Below are 20856 nucleotides of genomic sequence, written 5' to 3' on the forward strand. Positions count from 1 at the left end.
GTGTGCAAGGTCCTAGACAGATCTAGATCTTCCAGTTATTGGGGATCTGCCTTATATACAGGCCATTTCCATTGGAATGAAATTGTGTTTTACCTATTCATACAGTAAGGATTTATGCTGGCCCTCACCCAAAATTTCACCCATTCTGCACCCTGGTCACACACTACAAATCACTTGGACTATAACTCCCAGTGGTGTATTGCTTCTGTAATTGCACAGGCCACTTGATTTTCCAATATAACATTGTAATGCTATATCTCGATATCTGGTCCCATTACCACAGAATCTGACCACCTCACAATTTTAATGTATTTAGCCTCAGAACATGCCTGTGAGCTAGGGAAGTGCTATTATCCCCATTTCACACATGGCAAAACTAAAGGAGACTAAGTGACTTGCCCAAAGTCACATAAGAAGTCTGTGGGGGAGCAAAGAATTCAACCTGGGTTTCCCAATCCCTCCACTAGGATCTTAACCACTGGTCCATCCTTCCTCTCTCAACTGAAGATGACTTTCCTGAGTCCCAGACTTGCACGCTAAATACTGGCCCATCCACAGAACCCAGTTGAAAGGTTCCAATCAAGGTACATCACAAAATATACATAAATTGTTTTTGGTTCTAAATAGAACAAGAAGCACCTGCATGTTTGTCATTAGTCTGTGAACAACTTTTTATATCTTCCACAATCTCATTCAAGACAAAATAGTTCAGATATTTTTCACTCACCTGCGACCTTGAACCCTCCACCCTTTAAACCAGTGGTGGGCAACCTGTGGCCCATGGGCCACACGTGGCCCGTCAGTGTAAACCACTGGTGTGCCACAAGACAGTTTGTTAACATTGATTGTCTGCAGACACGGCCACCCGCAGCTCCCAGTGGCCTCAGGTCCCCATTCCCTACCAATGGGAGCTGCGGGAAGCGGCGCGGGCCGCAGGGACATGCTGGCTGCTGCTTCCCGCAGCTTCCATTGGCCAGGAACAGTGAACCGTGGCCACTGGGAGCTGCGGGTGGCCATGCCTGCGGATAGTCAATGTAAACACTGTCTCGCGGCCCGCCAGCAGATTACTCTGACAGGCCGCAGGTTGCTCACCACTGCTTTAAACTCTTTTTTGTCATTAAAGAAAAACAAACAGGTGAGCGTGGAAAGTGGCTTAAGTAACAATAAAATAATTGCAGTTTAACTAAGGAAGACTTATGGTTTTCTTGTAGTCTAGGAACAATGGAGATATGAACTCTTACTCACTCTCCCCGTGAATTTCAGTTTACATCTGGACCTTGAGCCATTGCCCTAATGAGCAAAGAGCCATATATACTACATGGAGATCCAGCAGAGCAATGAGCTGATGATCATGTGGAACAGCTTTCCTTACCATTAGCTTTGTGCTGGATCAAGTACTGGCCTTTAAAGAACTTGCACGTTGAATTATCTCCTTTACAAACTCCACAGGCATCCAAAGCAGCTTTTGAACCAAGTCCACGGTCACACCCTACTTGCTGAAAGCAAAAGGCAGAAGTGAAGGACTCAGACACAAGGGAATTTCAGTAACAGCTGCATTTTCTATTATGGAGTAAATTGTTCACTTAAAAATGACATTGTTACTGTAAGAAACTTCAGTTTATCTTACTTCACAAATTCCATCAATGCAAACATCATGTTTGTTCTGGGAGCATAAGGTTCCATCTTTCACTTTGCTGGACATTGCAAAGAAAAAGTCAAAGTCTTCAGCTGTGCAGTACAATTTACATCTATCTTCCTCTGAAAACATGAAGAGACAAGTAGATTAGGAAAGGGATAGATAGTCATTAGGAAAGGGATAGATAATAAGACATTAAATATCATAATGTCACTATATAAAACCATGGTACACCCTGACTTTGAATACTGCATGCAGTTCTGGTCGCCCCATCTCAAAAAAGATTATATTAGAATTGGAAAAGGTGCAGAGAAGAGGAACAAAAATGATTAAGAGTATGGAACAGCTTCTCCATATAAGGAGAGATTAAAAAGACTGGGACTTTTCAGCTTGGAAAAGAGGTGACTAAGGGGGGATATGGCAGAATCATGAATGGTGCAGAGAAAGAGAATAAGGAAGTGTTATGTACTCCGTCACATAACACAAGAACCAGGGGTCACCCAATGAAATTAACAGGCAGAAGGTTTAAAACAAACAAAAGAAAGTAGTTCTTCACACAATGCACAGTCAACCTGTGGAACTCATTGCAAACTTATAACAGGGTTCAAAAAAGAACTAGATACGTTCCTGGAGGATAGGGCCATGGAGGGCTATTAGCCAAGATGGTCAGAGATGCAATCCCATGCTCTGGGTATGCCTAGCCTCTGTCTGCCAAAAGCTGGGAGTGGATGCCCAGGGATGGATCACTCAATGATTGCTTTTTCTTCTGTTCATTCCCTCTGAAGCACCTGGCATTGGCCACTGTTGGAAGACAGAATCCTGGGCTAGATGGACCATTGGTCTGACCCAGTGTGGCCGTTCTTATGTTCTTAGATACACAATGGGGTACAAAGTACTACTGTGACAGAGGTGGAGCTGCTCTGTAATAATCTAAGAATACTGCTATGTACTAATTTTATCAACTCTGCATGTGACGTGGTCAGTCAGGAAAAGTTATTGTATAACTGTGGTGGGTTATTAGAATTTCCTGTGTGACTGTATTGATCTAACTCATATTAGGGTTAATGGAATGTAATGCTTGAATTCCAGGAGAATGGTCACCACTAAGAAGACAATGGATGATGAGGATACCCCAGCACACCCTTGGAAAACAATGGGTAAAGCTATCATCTTCCAGGCTCTGACAGGGATAAATCATGCATGAAAGTTGTGCATCAAAGTTGTGAAATGGGCTACAAATGCAATAAAAAATAAGGTATTCCAAAATTTAATAAATGGGGGGGAGGGGCACCAAAGACACTCCTCACTTGGGGTGCCATTTGATCTCGGGTCATCCCTACGCACAGTTAGCTGCCAATCAAGTCCTTCTTATACACAGATCACGCATTATGCCTACAAGGGAATTGATTGGTTAAATATTGGAAAATTCAATAATTGTATTGTAATGATTGCTTTTCATAGACTGGACAATATTATTGAGTCACTCGCTATCAATATTAAGCACTATGGTCAAGATTTCAAAAAACAGGAGGCTAAACTTAGACAGCTAAATCTATATTTAGGCTTCTAACTAAGGGTATGTATACACTGCAAAAAAACACCCGCGTCAGTGAGTCTCAGATCCCTGGTCTCCAGACTCAAGCTCACAGGGCTCATGCTACGGTGTTAAAAATAGAGTGTTAGATATCCCTGCTTGGGCTAGAGCTTGGGCTCTGAAACCCAGAGGTGTGTGGTGGGGCTGTGTCTCAGAGCTCAAACTCCAGCCCGGGCAGGAACACCTGCACTGCTATTTTTAGCGCTGTAATGTGACCCCGAATCTGTAGACCCAGGCTCTGAGACTTACTGAGGTCGGTGGTTTTTTGCAGTGCAGATATACCCCAGGTATTCTAATTTTCAGGACCCAGAAGTTTCCATATAAAGTAAAAGCTGTTCAGCAGTTTTGAAAATCAGCCCACCTCCTTAAGTCTAAATACAGACTTCAGGGGAGATTTTGAAAAGCACAAATAGGGCTTTAGGTGTGTAAGTCCTATTTACTTTCAACAGTACTTGTGCTCCTAAATCCCTCTGGTGCTTTTGAATTTTTTTCTGTTAATGCCTAAAAGTAGGCTCCTATTTTTGAAAATCTTGTCCCATCTGTTTAAAATAAATGTGTCACAATGATCGTAAATATTAAACAAGATACATCATATGAAGGATTTAATGCAATAGACATTGCCACCTAGTTCTGAAACCCACTCCAACTAGATCACTCCTCTTTAGTTTTACACATTCCTCCCAGCCACAATGGTTATATCAGAATGCAGGCTTCTAAACAGTAATCAAACTACTTATAATATGTCTATATAAATAAAGATGGCTTAAATCACTGTATTCCCAGCTAATGTTGACTATCCTCAAAGAATATTTAAGCAGACCACAAATAAAAGCATATTTAAAAATATATATGTATATAAAAGTATGCCCTCTCAAGGTATTTGAAGGCAACTTCTGTGAATTGTAGACAAAGCAGCCACAATATGACCTATACCCACCACTTTCATTTAAGAAATAGCAATCACAAATATTCACTGTGCTTTGAAACTACAGGGAAGTATTTGTAGCTATTAACTATCCAATAAAATCCTAATAATGATACTGGATGTTTACAAAATTGAGGCGTATGCAGGAAAAATAAACTTAAACTTGAGCAACAGACAAGGAATATTTACTGAGTCATGAGTCTTATAAAGCCCCAGCAACAATTCTCAGGAGAATATAACAGTAGGAAACTCGAAAGGGTTGATTTACTGTTACATTTAGAAATCTGAGAACATTCCAAATGAATTAAGATTCTGGCATGTTATTGTAGGAGTTGGTGGTTCCCATATAGAGAAATTCGTGGGAAAAGGTGGTTTGTTGTTTGGGTTTCCTTTTGTTTTTTTATTTTTGTTTTGTTTTAACAACAAAAAAAAGCAATATAAAACAAAAGTGAGGGAGAGCATGGTCAGGGAACAGAGGATAGAGATCTAAATTCACAATCAAAGCCAACTTTTCTGCAGGCTCTTACACATGACGTTACACCAAAGACCAAATTCATCCTTGCTAGAAAGCATGTGCAGCTCCACAGAAGTCTCTCTGGATTTCCACACATTTGAGGCGCTGCATTTGGCCCAGAGTATATCAATGAATTATAACGAGGTAGCCTGCCTCATGCAAATCATTTTGTCAATCAGAACCATGGCCAAATTACCTTCAACTTTAGTATAGGGCTTCCAACTGTAGTACCACCCACGGAAAGGCTTGCTGTTAAATTCCGCACACTGCTGGGCACGGAAATCCAGACTACTGGGTGGACATGGCTGAATATTGCAAAGCTGATAAATACGACCGGAGCCCTGACAGAACTTGCCACCGTACTGTGGCCTGCAAAGAAAGAAAAAAAAATATTTTGCAAAACCAAAAGTGGATATGATTGACACCTGTTAAATACATTCAATGACAGTTCATTAAGAAGCATCATTCTATTGACTTCTGTTGAGCTAAATATCATGACTTATTGACCCAAAAGGTTCTTATTTCTCTCAAGAGACAATGAATTTTAATCATCACCAAAACCAAGCAAAGTAGTCAACAAACGCTATCTGCTTGGATCATTATATATCCATTTAACCATGTGCCCATCTAGAAGTGAATAATGTTTTCATTGAATTAAAGTCTTGCCAGTCAGGATATTTTTATTTGCATGTATGATCTGATTGGTCAACACAATTACAGATCTCAGAATTATTGACCTGTGGAAGTAAATAGTATCAATGTACTGACTTGCTATATGCCAGTTTTCAGTCTACCGTGATCCAGGAATTCTCATGTATGCAACAATAATTATTTACCATAATAGTGCTTAATAAAGGAAAATGTAACAGATAACGTAAAACGAATCAAACATACATTGAATGAACAATTGCATTCTGATATTGTTAATACTAGGATATGTAGAAATGTGCCTTTAAATAGTTACCCAGCAGCTCAATTCTTACAGGAGAACAAGGGATTGTGCACAGTTGTTTTGATGTAGGAAAGCATTTATGCACATGTTTAACTTTACACACATGTTTAAGGCACACTGACTTCAATGGACTTTAATTGTGCACTTGAATACCCTTCTGAATAGTGATGCTTTCCTAAATTTGGACTAGTACGAAGTTAAAGATATCATTAGTTTGCTATTATTCATATATTAATTATATCATTAGATTTTTAACTGCTATTGGGTGTGTATAATATAAACAAATTAAAAATGTTAGCCTTGCTCTTTTTTCAGAATGCCTGCGAGAGCTGAGCAGTTGATTACTGTATTTAGTCACCTCTCTATTCCATGCAGATCTACATAGAAATCTACTGATGTTATGGTTTCAATGTACAATTTTGCAGAGTTCCAATATACCACTGTGCCCAAAACTATGTGATTCTATTGTTGTTGTTAGTATTATTTATTTGTATTTTCATAGTACCTAGGAGCCCCAGGCATGGACCAGAACCCCATTGTGCTAGGTGCTGTACAAACACAGGACAAAAAAACAGTCCCTACCCTAAAAAGAAAAGGAGTACTTGTGGCACCTTAGAGACTAACCAATTTATTTGAGCATAAGCTTTCGTGAGCTACAGCTCACTTCATCGGATGCATACTGTGAATGCATGCATCGGATGCATGAAGTGAGCTGTAGCTCACGAAAGCTCATGCTCAAATAAATTGGTTAGTCTCTAAGGTGCCACTAGTACTCCTTTTCTTTTTGCGAATACAGACTAACACGGCTGTTACTCTGAAACCTACCCTAAAAAGCCTACAGTCTAAATATAATACAAGAGAAAATAGATGGATATAGACAGATGGACAGGGGAATACAAGGAAACAATCTGACTGGATTGGTCAGCATGATAGGCTATGTTCTCAGCAAACCAGCAGCCTAACCATTGTCAAGTATTTTGTATTATTCTACTTAGCTTTGCTTCTAGTGAAAAAGATGTAAGTAGAACTATTGTTCCAATTCTGCACCTGCATACATTTGTCTAATGATGGTTTAAAATGTTAGGGAAAATATACACTTGGAATGTATGTTATGGTCTTTTAGTGAATGGCTTGGCTATGTTACACATACATCAAGGGAAACACTTTCAGAATAATGTACCTGGTGCAGTATTTGTACAGTTCCTAACTAGGATAATGGGAGTAGTTTGTTTAAATCCCTACACACTGTATTATAAATGTACCCCATGTCCAGTATATCTTGTAACTTATGTTAACACACTTTTCTGTTGAATCCATTGTGGAGTGATGCTGAGGGGACAACTAGGTAAAATATGGATAAGAGATTCCAGGTGCATTTTGCAATTATATTTTTATACTATTTGCTTATTCCTATATTCTAATCCTCATACATTTGTAAAACAAGCTGGAGTCTGTTTTCATGTCTTGAATCAGCATTACTGCTTTGAAGGCAATACAATAGCTGGCTTTTTCAGAAGTCTTTAGTGAATACTGGACAACAGAAGAGTCTCTCAAAGGAAGTGGTGGAAATCCATCTGTTAGCCCATTTAAAACTGGGCAGAGCACTAGGGAAATGTGCTGTAGGGAACAATCTTGCACTGACCTCACCCGAGGGCTGGACTAGAATTGTTACTAGCCATCTTAACACTGGGCCTATAGTGAATTAGGGCACGCTTCCCATCCTGATTGGCAGCCGTTCAGTTCAGCCAAAACTATTCTTCAGTTCAGAGAGAATATATGTTGACTCAGTTTTGCCTGAGTAAAGTAGGAAAAGTTGTTGGGCCCATACTAATTTCTGTTCAGACACCTTTCCTTTACAGCATGTATGATTTCTTTTAGTTCCTCTGGCCTAGGGAACAAGCCTCTCTATATGTAAGCAGGGGAAAGGAAGCAAGTCCCTGCCCAAGTACAAGCCACCAAACAAGCAAAATAACAGAGTCATTTAGGGTTAAATTGTGGCTTTTAGCCCCAGCCCTGCATTTGAGGATGGTAAAAAGTTCCACCAACCTAGAGGAGCACTGAGAGAAGCATTCTAGTTTTCCATTTGTGCTACAGAACTTTAAATGGTGCAGTATACTCCACTCTCTGCCAAACTGCTAGTCAGTGAGTAAGCGGAAGGCAGGGTATGGGTTGGGTTCTGCTTTCTCCTCACCTGTCTCTGCCCCTTATCAACGAATCACTCCCAGAGGGGAAAAACTAATTAGAAGACCCCCTCACCTGTGGGAAGCCCTTACATGGGCTGTCCAAGAGGACTGGAGTGCTAAGTAAGGGCTAACCACAATCTAACCCTGCGCTGTTACTATGTGGAAGGGGTAATCTTTACAAAAAGAAGGCTGGCTGTGTTGTCCTATGGATGTTCGGGACGGGGAGAGGCTAAGCACAGAGATTTACATGTAAATCTCAATGTACTAATCAATTCATATTATTGTTGTTGTTTTTATTTATTTAGCAGAACCAAATAGTTTGCTACACACCTCACAATACAAATAGGAGTGCACAGTCTCTGTCCAAAGTGCTTACAATTGAAGGCCCTGATCCACACAAACACATTCATAACTTTACACATAGGAGTAAAGTTACTCGCGTGTCTAGGTGTTTTCTGGATTCAGACAATGGAAGAACAAAGGGGATACCAAAACACGCAAGCAGTTTTGAAGTTGGGGCTGCAGAGAATAGACTCCAAAGACTAATTTATAAACCATCTCAAAGAGTCCAAGCACAAAGACTCCAATAAATGTACTAATAAATAACACAATTAATAAAAGACCTAAGGTATTAAAATACTATTAGTGTGGCTTAAATGAATTTGCCCATCTGCAATACCCATAGCAAAGCCAATGCCTCCACTCCAAAACTATTTTAAGCAGCCCTAGCGGTGTATATATATGTGTTACCATATGCACATTCCATCATTATAGTAGTAGCTAAATGATTGATTATGAAGTCACATCTTCTGCAAAAAACAAAAACAAATAGACATGTAGTCAATACCTTGTTGGAGCAGATGTGACAATAATTAAAAGATCTGGGATGACTACTCACTTGAAGCTGAAAGATGGAATACAAACAATACACTGCAATGATGTGTACACTGCTCTTTACAGAGATGCTGTTCAATGCAGGACAATTAATAACGGTGACTAGACCATGAAGTGCTGGCTCCCAAGTCCTTCAAATTTTGGAATAGTTTACATCTAGATGTGCACACTTCAGCATTGGCCTAAATGCTATTAATAGTATTACAATGCTAAAGTATCATTTTTTCCTACATGAAGTCAATGGTCTACAAAATTCTTTCATGGTCCTTATAAAATTTGATTAGTTACTGTTTCAAACTGCATTATTACTTTAAATTTTCAGTGCTTGTGATCATTCTTAAAATAATTGAATACAAAAGAATAAAAAGTTGTTTTAGTTAATAAATAATTCTTATTTTAGTCTTTTTATTACGCACATGCCTAAAACTGTATTCTAATATTTTTAGCAACCAGTGCACAATTATGAAGCAGGTAGGAAAGGACACAATCCCACCAATATGATTTAGGTATTAACTTAAATCTCTTGGGCACTATTTAGGCTCTTTACCAGCTGAACTATTAAATTATGTAATCTATTTCTTGGGAAACTATCTTAATTGTAAAATGTTGTGATGTATGAAAACCAGATCCCTGAAATTATGCTGTGGCAATTTATACAAGCGTAATGAGTTTAGCAAATCTGCATAGCTCTCAGTATACTATAGCTGACCTCAGTAGGTGTTTGGTACTGTAAATTCATGCTTACCTCAGACAGTCATTCAGACTATGTTTCAGCAGACTGTAGAGCAGGACCACAGTGACTGTCTTACAAGCATCAACAAAAAGGAAATTGAATTGGTTGGGTATTATTTACAGGAAGAGACTCATACTCACACACAGACGTGTGCGCGCACACAGGACGAGATTTTCAAAACCAGGAATCTAAATGTATTTCATATTTAAGCTCCAAATAAGTGATCTGATCTTTAAACTCACTGAACATCCAGTAGTTCCTACTGAAGTCATTGGAGACTCCATGCTTTTGAAAATCAGGCCATGTATTTAGAAGACCTATTTTGAAGGCTGAAATGAAGCTTCAGTGGGGCATACTCATGATGCTGAAGACTGAATTTCACCAACAGAGTTAAGGCTAAATTCGCTGAATGCCTTGGTGTCATCCAAAACCTTTGAAAAATCAAAGTGGGAGAAACAAATTTAGTTTTCCACACGCAGTTTGGATTTGGGAAACAGAAATGGATTTCGGGAATTTTGAAGATTTACATCAAAATCATTAGGATTTCATGCCTGTGCACATGCACAGAATACAGTGAATGTGTCGTCATTGTTTTTAACTGTGTTTCCACAGTGTAACTAGCTAAAGACTCTTTCCAATGAATTCACCTTTATTTTAAAATCACTATTGGTCAGGGATGTGAAATACATCTATATGTATATTTGTTCATCCTGGAACAGGATGTTCTGTAGACAGTGTTTTTTATAGTGTTGGGGTTTCATAAGTCTAATTCTGATAGAGATTTTACAGTTAGTCCTCTTGGCTCTAAGTGAAGTATCACTAACCTAATGTAATTAGAGTAGGCAGAGACAAGATCAAGTACTGGCACTGAACATAACGTGTTCATACCAGAGTCCATAACACACATTTCTTAATTATGGTTTAAATACAATATACTGCAGTCACACATGGTTCCAGTTGGAATGGTTTACTTATAACACTGGCTAAAATGTAAGTCAAAGTACTCAAGCTAGTTGAAACATTTCAATTAGTAGAGGTCCCCCTTCTATATTCTATGCTGTGCCGAGATAGCCATACAAGAACTTGAGAAAAGAGCACTAAGTAGATAGATAGATGGTATATACATAGATCCCATGGAAACTTCAGCATAAAAACTAACATCTATCTACCTGCATTAAAATTGTGATACAAATGGACCAATGTAAAAAAAAATCAAATGTTTATGTGACTCTCCATTGAGAATCCATTTGTGCACGTCTAGAGACTGCTGTGAATTCATATATACCATGAATCCTGTGTCTATCCAATAACATGGAGACACAACAGAAAAAGTTAAGCAAGTGCCCTGCCACAGATTTTTTAAGGATTAGTTCCATTAATTGAAGGGCAACAGAGACTGTTATCACTAAGCCACTTGTTCCCATACTATAAAATGTGAAGTGTGAATATTGCTACTTTCATATTATATAGGAGGTGTGTATGCTACTTTACAGTTTCATATAAAATCTGTCATTCTTTGTCTTTTTATTGGCCATGGTTTAAATAATCATTTCATGGGCTGCGATGGAGAGTATGTGTGTCTATGCCTGTCTAGAGATGTGTCCAGAATAAACCAGTGAACCATTTTTTTTTCCTGCAAGCTAAACTGAATTGAATACTTGAAAAAGATGTTGGATTGATCACCCTTTGTCACTCATCTGAACTGGCAATTCTAAGCCATGAGAGGGTTTTTGCAATCTACAGGCCAATGTAATCTTTGCCTTTTGGACAGAAATGCCAATTAAGGTACAGATTAGTGAAAGCTGGGAAGGCAGTGTGGGAGCATGTACACTATATAACAGTAAAATGTATATATTAAAACAGACATTAGAGCTACTTTAAAACTATAGCTGGTCAAAAAATGGTTGTTGTTTTTTGCCAAAATTTTGTCCCTTTTTTATTCTAAACATTTTGATACGTTTCAACCAGTTCTATTGAAAACTCAGTCATGCCTGATCAAAAATCTATTGATGTCAATGGGTGTCTATTCACTTATGTCAGTGGGCTTTGGACAGGCCCTTAGTTCCTGATATCGGAATATCCTCCATCTTTCACAGCTCTCCATCCTACTGATTTGTAACTGACTGCTCACAGTGTACTGTGGAGCTCTCTGAGAGTCTCAGAAGGAGACCCCATGTGAATTTGCAACAAAATCTACTCTTTCCCCTTTTTTGTTATAATATCAGAAATAATTATTATAAAAATAATACCTTTCCACAGCAATGTCTTACTTTGGGTTATTGCAGTGTCTCTCTTGATAGGTGACTCCACCTCCACAGGTCCGAGAACACTTGGACCACTCAGACCATGCAGCCCATTGGCCGTTAACAGGCTTGGGTCCATGATCGCCATATCTGACACATTGACCTCTTCGACACCACTGTCAAAAGAATGTCAACAAATGTTCCGTCACAGCTGGTGCTACCTAGTAAGCTGCTGAGAAGAAAAGACCCAGGTGCCAATCCTGCCATCACTTAAGTATTCATTTAATTCTATATAAATTAGAAGTCCCATTGAATTCAAGTGTTAGCAGGATTGGGGCCCTGAGTAGTACCAAGATAAATAAGATGACATACAAAGAAAAACTCTAGCACTTGTCTAGCTTTGAGACTCTGCCTACGTTGAGGACCACATTTTCAAAAGTGGTCTTTAATTTGGCGTGCTTCAATTTTGGATGGCCAACTCCAGACACCCTATGTCTGATTTTCAGAAGTGATGAGTACCAAAAATTCCAGCTGATGTTAACAGCTGCTGTGGGTGCATAGCACCCTAAATCAGCCCCAGACATTCAGAGTTGGGCATATAAAAATTAGAAGCCATTTTCCCCTCTAGCTACTAATTTACTGTTATTGCAATACGAGAAAGGGGGAAATGAAGAAAGATACTCAAATATAGCAAGGAAACAAATCAGGCTCTTGAAAATTACAATATCTAATACAAATTACCAATTACAGTAAAATAAACTATCAGTAATTATTGAATCACATGCACTAATAGCAACGATTATTATCTCTCATACTTGCAATTACAGTATCATGGTAAAGCAAATGAACGTAGACTCAGACTCCTTCCAATAGGCTGATCAATAAAGATAATACATCTACAGACTATGGGCCAAATGCATTCCCGGCATAAGCAGCTACAGTAAAATATATGCTGCTTCTGGCATGCCTGAATTTGCAGCCTTCATCTAACTCCTATTAAAAGCATTGGATGTTTTTCAGCATCTTAAATGAAAGTTGCAGTTGGCCCTTGGTCCACTGTATTCTAATACAAGTTAGAATACTGTAGCTCCACTAATTAAGTTACTTACCATACTTATGCCACAAGCTGTCCCTTCCGCGGCTGGCATGAACTTTGTCTCACATCTATGACCTACTTTATGACACCAGAGTGATTTGCATATATCCTAGAAAAAAATCAGAGAATTCCCCCATTGTATGCTGATGTCGAGAAGTTTTCATGAGTGACACTTCATCAAAGCATTCCTTTGCTATCACAAAAGCCCTATGAATTAGACCCATTTCTGAACAAAGAACTAGTTCTACATTGTATAGCATAATGATTACTTGCTGGTCTACTGACTTCATATTTCTAGAACATTTTCAAGTTTGGTTCTCTGATTATTTTCTTGTCTTTTCAAGGTGAGACTATAAAAGAACCAAATAGCTATTAAAACTCCAAGGGCACAACATGAACAACTCTACAGGCCTTCTAAAACTGCGGAGGGAATCAATTTTCTTGAAACACACATTAAATGTTTGGAAAGACTGTGTAGAAAAAAATTGTTGTCACCTGGCAAAATGCTGGTTAACATAAAATAATCCCAAATGTTGCAGCAGAGCCATAATAATAATAATAAATAAATAATAATGACAACACATCTTCAGAATGGCCATATTGTGATTTTAACAGAACACCTTCCTTAAAGAAATCGAAGAGACTGGAACAGCCACCTGCGTAAATATTGGATTAATATGACTACATCCTACATCAAAAAGCTAAGGATGGAAAGCTGCATTTTTATTACTCCGAAATAATCTTCTCATGAGGAGCTAGATTGTGCCAGGCCTTTTTGCAAATGCATAAGGACTGAAGGAGCATATAAAATCTTCCTTTCCTTGCACCCTCTGTACAAGTGACACAATTGCAGCACTTAGTTTCCCCTGAGTTGTAGCCACACCACCCTGGTCCCTGGAGAAAAGAGCATGCTGTAGCATCCTAATGGATGGTGAAGCTTGTGCATTCAACCTGCACTTCTTGTAGATCCTGGAAAGATTTTGCATCTCAGAGGCACAGTCCCTTCTGAAGCTCCCTCTGGGGTTGTGCAACTCCCTAACAGGCTAGAACCTTCAGAGCATATGACAAGCATGCCAAGCAATTTCAGGTTCAAAAATAATCCAGACCTTGTTGCTCATTGTACTACTTGCACTCATTTATAGAATATTACAGTTTTCTAATGTCAGTTCTAACTTTGTTAAAAAATATTAAGAGGTACCTTCACAAAACTGAGGTTGCATAGTTTTGCTTTCATTCCAAATTGCCATTTGCACTGGGTATCAGCATCATAGATCTGCCCTGGCAGTTTATCAGGGTATTTATATTGTCCTGTTTGTTTAGGTTCATCAATCAGGCAAGCAGCTTGAGCTGTACTACAATGAGAATGTATATTTATTAATCATGATGTTGACCTTTTTTATGAAAAATACTTTTATTTGCTAGAGAACCGCAAAAACACATGCTATTGCATACAGTACCTTTCTCTAGCTTTGTAGGCATGCACTGAATGAGAATATTTGCTGCAGGAGCCAAGAGATGTTGACTTCTCCTTGGTAGCCTGACCTGCAAAGTTTTAGGAAGCAGGAATTTCCAGGCTCTAGGATTATGGTAATTTTAGGTATAAATGGTGTCAATTTCCTATTCTCCCTTCCTTATGTGAGTGTAACCAAGAGCAAGGAGATCTCCCTAGACTACGCTTTCCAGAAGTGGAACCCATATGTGCAGTGTCTCATTTCTGCGTATTCTTCATGTGAAAGGCCACACAAAAAGGCCACAGTGTTTTAATTGAGAGACCAATCAGCATTGTTTTGGTTTTTTTTGATGGTTGGGCACACGTTAACACCAAAATTACATATTATTATCCATCATTCTTCCTCCTTAGTGCTTGTGGTTCCGTGAGTATGGAAGTTCAATCTACCTACAGTTTGTCGTCCAACTATGCGTCTGTTGGACCATACTAAATGCTTGAATACCCCAAAGTGGATTAATAATTTTCCTATAGCAATATTACTTATTGTGGCTGAGAAAATCACCCCAAACTCTGTCATCTTTCCTTTCCCCTGATCTGGTAAACCAGTTTGGTATCTAAGTGTCCACTCCTATATTCAATGGCAATGTATGCATATTATGCCATTGTGGGGTTCATGTAATAAAAGCAAGAACTTATATTGCAGAGATTGCAATTCTGGTGATTCTAAATGCTAGAACTAAAGGCTGCTCCTTTATCAGCATACATGGTTTGTAACATAAGGGAAATAATGGGATACCATTTTTTTTCAGCAGCTCTGTAAAATACGCTTATTGAAAGCATGGCAATCAGCTATGACTAGGTCAGGAAAAAATCCACAAATATTCATTCATTTCCACAGTCAACACCCCTCTTATATTCACTTTTCACTAATATTCTAATAAACCTGTTTGACAATAATGTTTGGGGAAAGAATGAAATGCAAGTGAATATTGCAGCATATTCACAGAGAGCCAGCACAAAGGCCTATAGTACCACTTATGTCCCATACAAACCAAAGTTTGTGGGCTCATCTGGTACACTGGTTTTGTATTGGCCTTTTTCACAGAGATGAAATCCATACCAAAGTTAAATTTTAATTTCTAATCATGAGTATTTGCACCAGAAAGCCAATTGTAAGAGTTGCCACCCTCCTATAGAAGATCCTGACTTATATCTGACCTACCTGAGGAATTTATTGAGATACTGCCTGCTGCATACAGACCAGGAAAACACCCCATTGTTTCCTGTAAGCGTGGGAGACATAATGTTACCTTCGGCTTTTCTACAGGGATTTCCTTCTCCATCGTGAATCATGCCAAAGCTAGAAAGAGAACCACAAATGAGAGGGGCACCAGAAACAAAATGCCAGAAACAAGAGACAGCTTTTAAGGAGAAAGAGACGCTGTTATTTTATGCAATAATTCTATCAACAAAGTCCACAAAGAGATGAAAAAATGTACAAGCCAGAAATAAATGAACACAACAATGGTCACTAGTCAAGCCCAGGTTGATAGAGATTGAAATTTATTTTTGCAGTACAGTACATGGAACCGGACAAAGAAGGTTGAGTTTCAGGGGAAATCTAGTTTGGTGAGGCATCAGGGGTTCAGGAACATAAATCAAACCCCCAGGCTGCCAGTACACAAACACCAGAACATCAGCATGTAACACCAGCATCTCAGCCTGCTTAATAAAGTTCTCTTTCCTGCACATCAGTTTGCTAATGAAACAATTGTCAGCTGTTTGGTGGCCCATGCAAAATAAGGTGCTGGGCTCATTCCTCTGCTCAGGGGAGATTATTTTTTTCCTCACACCACAGTACCTACTGCAATTGCTAACACATCTACTGTGGACTGAGTTATGCTAGTGGTGAACTGAACTCTCATTCACAAGTGGACATGTTAAATCTGCAACACAAATCCCTGGGTGCAGTACTGGCCCCACTGAATTCAATAGCAAAACTCCCACTAACTGGGGCCAGAATTTCACCCCATATGTCTCTTTTCAGCTTACAAGACACTGAATCTTCACAGTCTATTTATAGAGAACCTTCATCCTGCCACACTAATTTGAGGGGGTAACCAAACATATTCAACTACCGTCAAATATGAACCAAAATGCAACAGAGGCAGTGTGACTAGTGGATAGAGCACTGGACTGGGGGTCAGAAAACCTGTTCTATTTAGGTACATCTACACTACATTGTAAACTTGGGTCTGGGAACTTGCTTGTACGTGCACACTGCATGGTAAACTTGGGCTTACAATTGCTGGATTCAGGTCTCACGGCTGTGCTAATTCATCCATGCTGCAAAACGACAGGGCTTGGACCGGAGTCACAGCAGAACTTGGGCTCTGACTCACGCCCCCAGCAGGGTCCTAGGACCCAGGCCCTGAGTGCTTGCTAACCTGAGTCAGACTTATCTGTGTGTGGATGGAAGGGAGACTTATGCTCAAACCTGAGTCAGAGCCCAAGCTTAGAGTGCCTCTGCCACTGACCCAATCTGGGACCTTGGGAGATTCACTTCTCCTTTCATTATCCTGCTTTCCCATTCCTCCAATAGTACATCTTGTCTGTTTAGACTGTACCTCTTTGGAGGAGGGAATGTCTCTTACTAGATGTTTTGCCAGATGTCTAGGCAATAGTACCCTGATTTGAATATGGTAGGTACTACCATAATATAAATAATAATAAGCAATAATAAAACGTCCATTAAAATGCTAAATGTGGAATTTATGGCTACACAAAAGTTAATAGTTTCACATCTTTCTAATTCTCTACTTTATATTTATTTTATATATGGTACATCTGAGAATTTCAGTGTGTTTTGAAAAGAAATTTCACGGTCTCCTACTTCAGTTCGTGCATTGGCAGTTTTGAGCATGTAATGGGTGTGTGCGGGGGAGGGAGGGAAGACTAGATGCTCAGCTGCTGTAAATCAGTGTAGGCCCATCAAAGTCACCAGACCGCTTCCACCAGCTGAGCATCTGGCCCTGCTGAGAAAATTGTTCACTTAGCAAAAAATCCCAGTTGAGCAAATATTTTATTAATAGTTAGTGGAATAAAAATTTAGTTCACTTGCTTTGCAGCCAAAGAATCCACAGATTTAATGCTCAATGACACAATAGATCATCGACTCCCCAAAGAGCTATTAAACGCTCAGGTAAAAACATAAACTATTTAAAGAAGACCATAAAAATGTTTAACAATAATAGCCATTCTCAAGGATCTCAGTGTGATCTACCGAGTATATAATACACATAGTAAGAAATCCTTAGTTTAGTATTTTCACAATAAACCTCAGCAACTTCAGAACAATCACACCAGTTTATCAGATACACACTGTGTGCTTTAATGAATCCTGTATTTATAGTCAGGATCATTAGGGATTAGAAAAGCAGAAGGTTTTGGACAGAGGTCTGAAATTTCCCCAAGTCTGGAGGTTCACTGTAGAGAGAGGAGCAAAAACAAAGTTCAGACTTATATCTGGATCAGTACTTTCCCCTAATGTCAATGGGACCAAGATCGGGGGAGGAGGGGTCAGATACTGTGTGACTTGAAAAGACACTGAATGCACAAGGGACTGTGCCGACTCCTATGAATGAGTACTGCTTTGTCATGTGAGCAATACTTTGAAATGACCTGAACTTACAGACGTTCCCATGGGGTATTGTTTTCTTTTTTGCTCTCAGTAGTCTTGAATAATGGAAATTTTCATATAAACGTTAAAATGTTAAATAATATGTTAAAATAAATGAAGATTCTTGCTTAAAACCATTCTAAACTGCGGATTACAGGGCCAGATCCTCAGCTATATTTGTGCTTTGCACTTCTCTAGCAGTACAAACCTGCCCTAAAGTTGATAAATCCCGCTACAGGAGTACTCTCCCTGTACAGGGTAGGGAAATTCCATTGCATTGGTCAATCATATGTAAAGGATCACATTCTGTTCTTACATAATCTCATTCAGCCCCATTTCACACAGTGATATAGGCCACTTGTTTCTATAATGCACAGCTTTGCAACTTTTAAGCAATGCATGCCCATGAGCCCCATTAGTAAAACTAAACCAGGTACACTTGTTCATTGATAGATTTTTTTCATACCTGTGAATCACCATTTCACAAATGCAAATCTTAAGCGTGTACCTGGAGCTGTTAATTAAACTGAGATTACATTAGTAGTAACTTTGATTTTCAGAAGGAAGTATTATTAATATTTAATTTAATATTGCTAATATTAAAGTCCATTGCATTTATATGATGAAATCTTGTATTTGTTTCAAATGCACTTTCCCACCTAGTATTGCTACTTGATTGTCAATAAGATCATCAGGCAATATTTCTAAGGATAGTCTGCTTCCAGGCACCATTGCTACCAAATTCTGCTTTTCCCATACAAAGCTCTTTCAGGAACACAAGCTTGGATGAATGACAGCAGGGAAATTTTCTACCTGTTATTGCAGAGTAAAGATGGCAATCTTTCCAGGATGCTATATTTATTTAGTTTGGAAAGACATCCTTCCTGTCAGGATGCAGAAATACAGAAGTAATCAAAGAGAAGCCAAAGAATATAAAGATTAGAAAAGCAGTAGAGATGACAAGCAAAACTTAACAGCTACAAATATATTATTTAAAAGAGAATGAAGAAAACAAACAAGAAGGAAAGAGAATTAAGATACGAGAAGAATAATTCTAGAACAGCATGCCATATAAGGAGTAACTCTACTGAAATCAGTAGAGTTATGCTGATGTAAGTGAGGAGAATCAGGCCCTATATATTTTACTTATTTGGTCCCATTGAAATCACTGGCAAAACTCCCACTGACTTCATTAAGAGATGGATTATTCCCTAATTCCTTATTTCCCTTCAGATGTACAGAAACCTGTGAAAGGGACGCTCATGTAGACATTAGGTCATAGTGTATGCTGAAAAGTATATTTATACAATGAAAACTGAATAGCCCCAGTTCAGTCATGCAGTATCAGAGGGATTCATGTAACAACTGAACAGCAGAATCCAGTACCTCTGTCATTGACAAAGGAAAAGTTCTGAATAGATACTCTATGTCAACATCTAAGAGAATAGAAGATCAATGGCAGGCACCTAATGTTAGTGGCAGAAGATCAGCAGATGTTAGAAAATATGGGACGAATTCCTACTATAGAAATAAAAGTCCAGTGGAAATACCTGCAAGAAGGTGACAAGTGGCCTGAGAACCTCTAGAAAGACTACCTTCCACCAAATCTTACCCTAAATGGGGAGGAGTAAGAGGCAAAGGAGGATGGTAGGGAAATGGCTACTAAACCCTATGAATCCCAGGATCTGCTGAGACAGAGATCATTCAATCACGCACAAAGGGGCTGTTCCTCCACACTGCTATCTGCTGTGTCCCTTCCTTCTACGGCAAGACCTAAGCAGTCAATCCTCCACCGGGACAAGATCTCCCTCCCTGGGGGAGTATACTTGTGCTGTACAGTTACTTCAGGCACTTCAGGCAAGATTCACTTTGGCACAGCTATCAACTAGAATAGCCACAACAAGAAGGAAGAACAGCATCACGGGCATCAGTTCCTCCACTTACCACTCCAGGATACTCCCCTCACATCCCAGGGAGCCCTAATTCTTACTCAGCAGAGGAGATTCCATAGAATCCCACAGAGGTAAGAACAGCGACATGCAAGTGGCATTGGTCCCCCTTTTTGTGTTCCGCAGGCAAGATATGCCACAGTAGGGTCTCCTCAACTCACGGCAGCTGAGTGGATGATCATGACTTAGACTTATGGTGATTACAAAATATGACACATTGGTTGTATTCTAACAAGATGCATATATAAAATGGGAACAGAATCCAGGAGCTCTAACGGTCCCCTGTTCTAACCACATGACCCCTCTCTGTAAATGATCTATAGAATTTTTCAGTGGGGTATCAGCTTTTTCATAATCGCAGCAGACATTCAGTTTCCGTTCATTGATATGTTTATCCATAATATAGATACAGGAGGGAAAGATTTATCTATAATATAAATAAACTTATATATCTATAATATATATATAGGGGGAAGGACTCACGAGAAAAATAGCTTACTTGTGTCCGGATTCATGAGCAATAGTAAAAGCCAAGCCAAGCCCTGTATCTTCATTGATGGTACAGCTACGGTATTTACTGCACATGCCACTAATAGGGGCAAAGCCTGGGGAAGGAGGAAAGGCAGAAGAGATGTTATTTCAAGTACTGTAAGATACATACATCTCATTGTGATGGATACTACATGTTTTCATGAGTACATGCTTATTTTGATGTGTGAGGAAAGTTCAGTTCATTTTGGAGCACCAGGAATTGTAGGCAGAGCTACGTTTAACAAAAAAGGGAGTGTTGTATAGAGAAGTGCACACATGTGCCTATACACACATCGATATATGCACACACTGGGCCCAATCCAGAAGGAATTCATTCTGTAGATGCTGGCCTACACAAGTTTTAACACAGGCTCATTTTTAGTGCAGGTGACTCAACCTCAGTCAAGTCAGCTGACAAAGCCATTTAAAAGGGGACAGCTCCTTTCTGAAGGTCACTCAGGGATAACAAAGAAGGTC

At 39.2% G+C, this 20856-nt stretch overlaps 1 protein-coding gene across 1 annotated transcript in view; it reads right to left on the bottom strand.

The window, feature by feature from the left end:
• ADAMTS18 (ADAM metallopeptidase with thrombospondin type 1 motif 18) overlaps nt 1-20856 on the bottom strand; it is a 96072-nt gene that overhangs the window by 33887 nt on the left and 41329 nt on the right. Inside the window, exons 8-15 of the mRNA XM_073308471.1 lie at nt 20348-20453; nt 15443-15580; nt 13969-14122; nt 12784-12879; nt 11702-11850; nt 4866-5038; nt 1628-1758; nt 1373-1496 (exon numbers count right to left, since the gene is read on the bottom strand). Of these exons, the coding sequence (XP_073164572.1) occupies nt 1373-1496; nt 1628-1758; nt 4866-5038; nt 11702-11850; nt 12784-12879; nt 13969-14122; nt 15443-15580; nt 20348-20453 (1071 nt within the window). The remainder of the gene's footprint in view (nt 1-1372; nt 1497-1627; nt 1759-4865; nt 5039-11701; nt 11851-12783; nt 12880-13968; nt 14123-15442; nt 15581-20347; nt 20454-20856) is intronic.

Source organism: Lepidochelys kempii, chromosome 12, assembly GCF_965140265.1.
Source record: "Lepidochelys kempii isolate rLepKem1 chromosome 12, rLepKem1.hap2, whole genome shotgun sequence".
Taxonomy (NCBI): Eukaryota; Metazoa; Chordata; order Testudines; family Cheloniidae; genus Lepidochelys; species Lepidochelys kempii.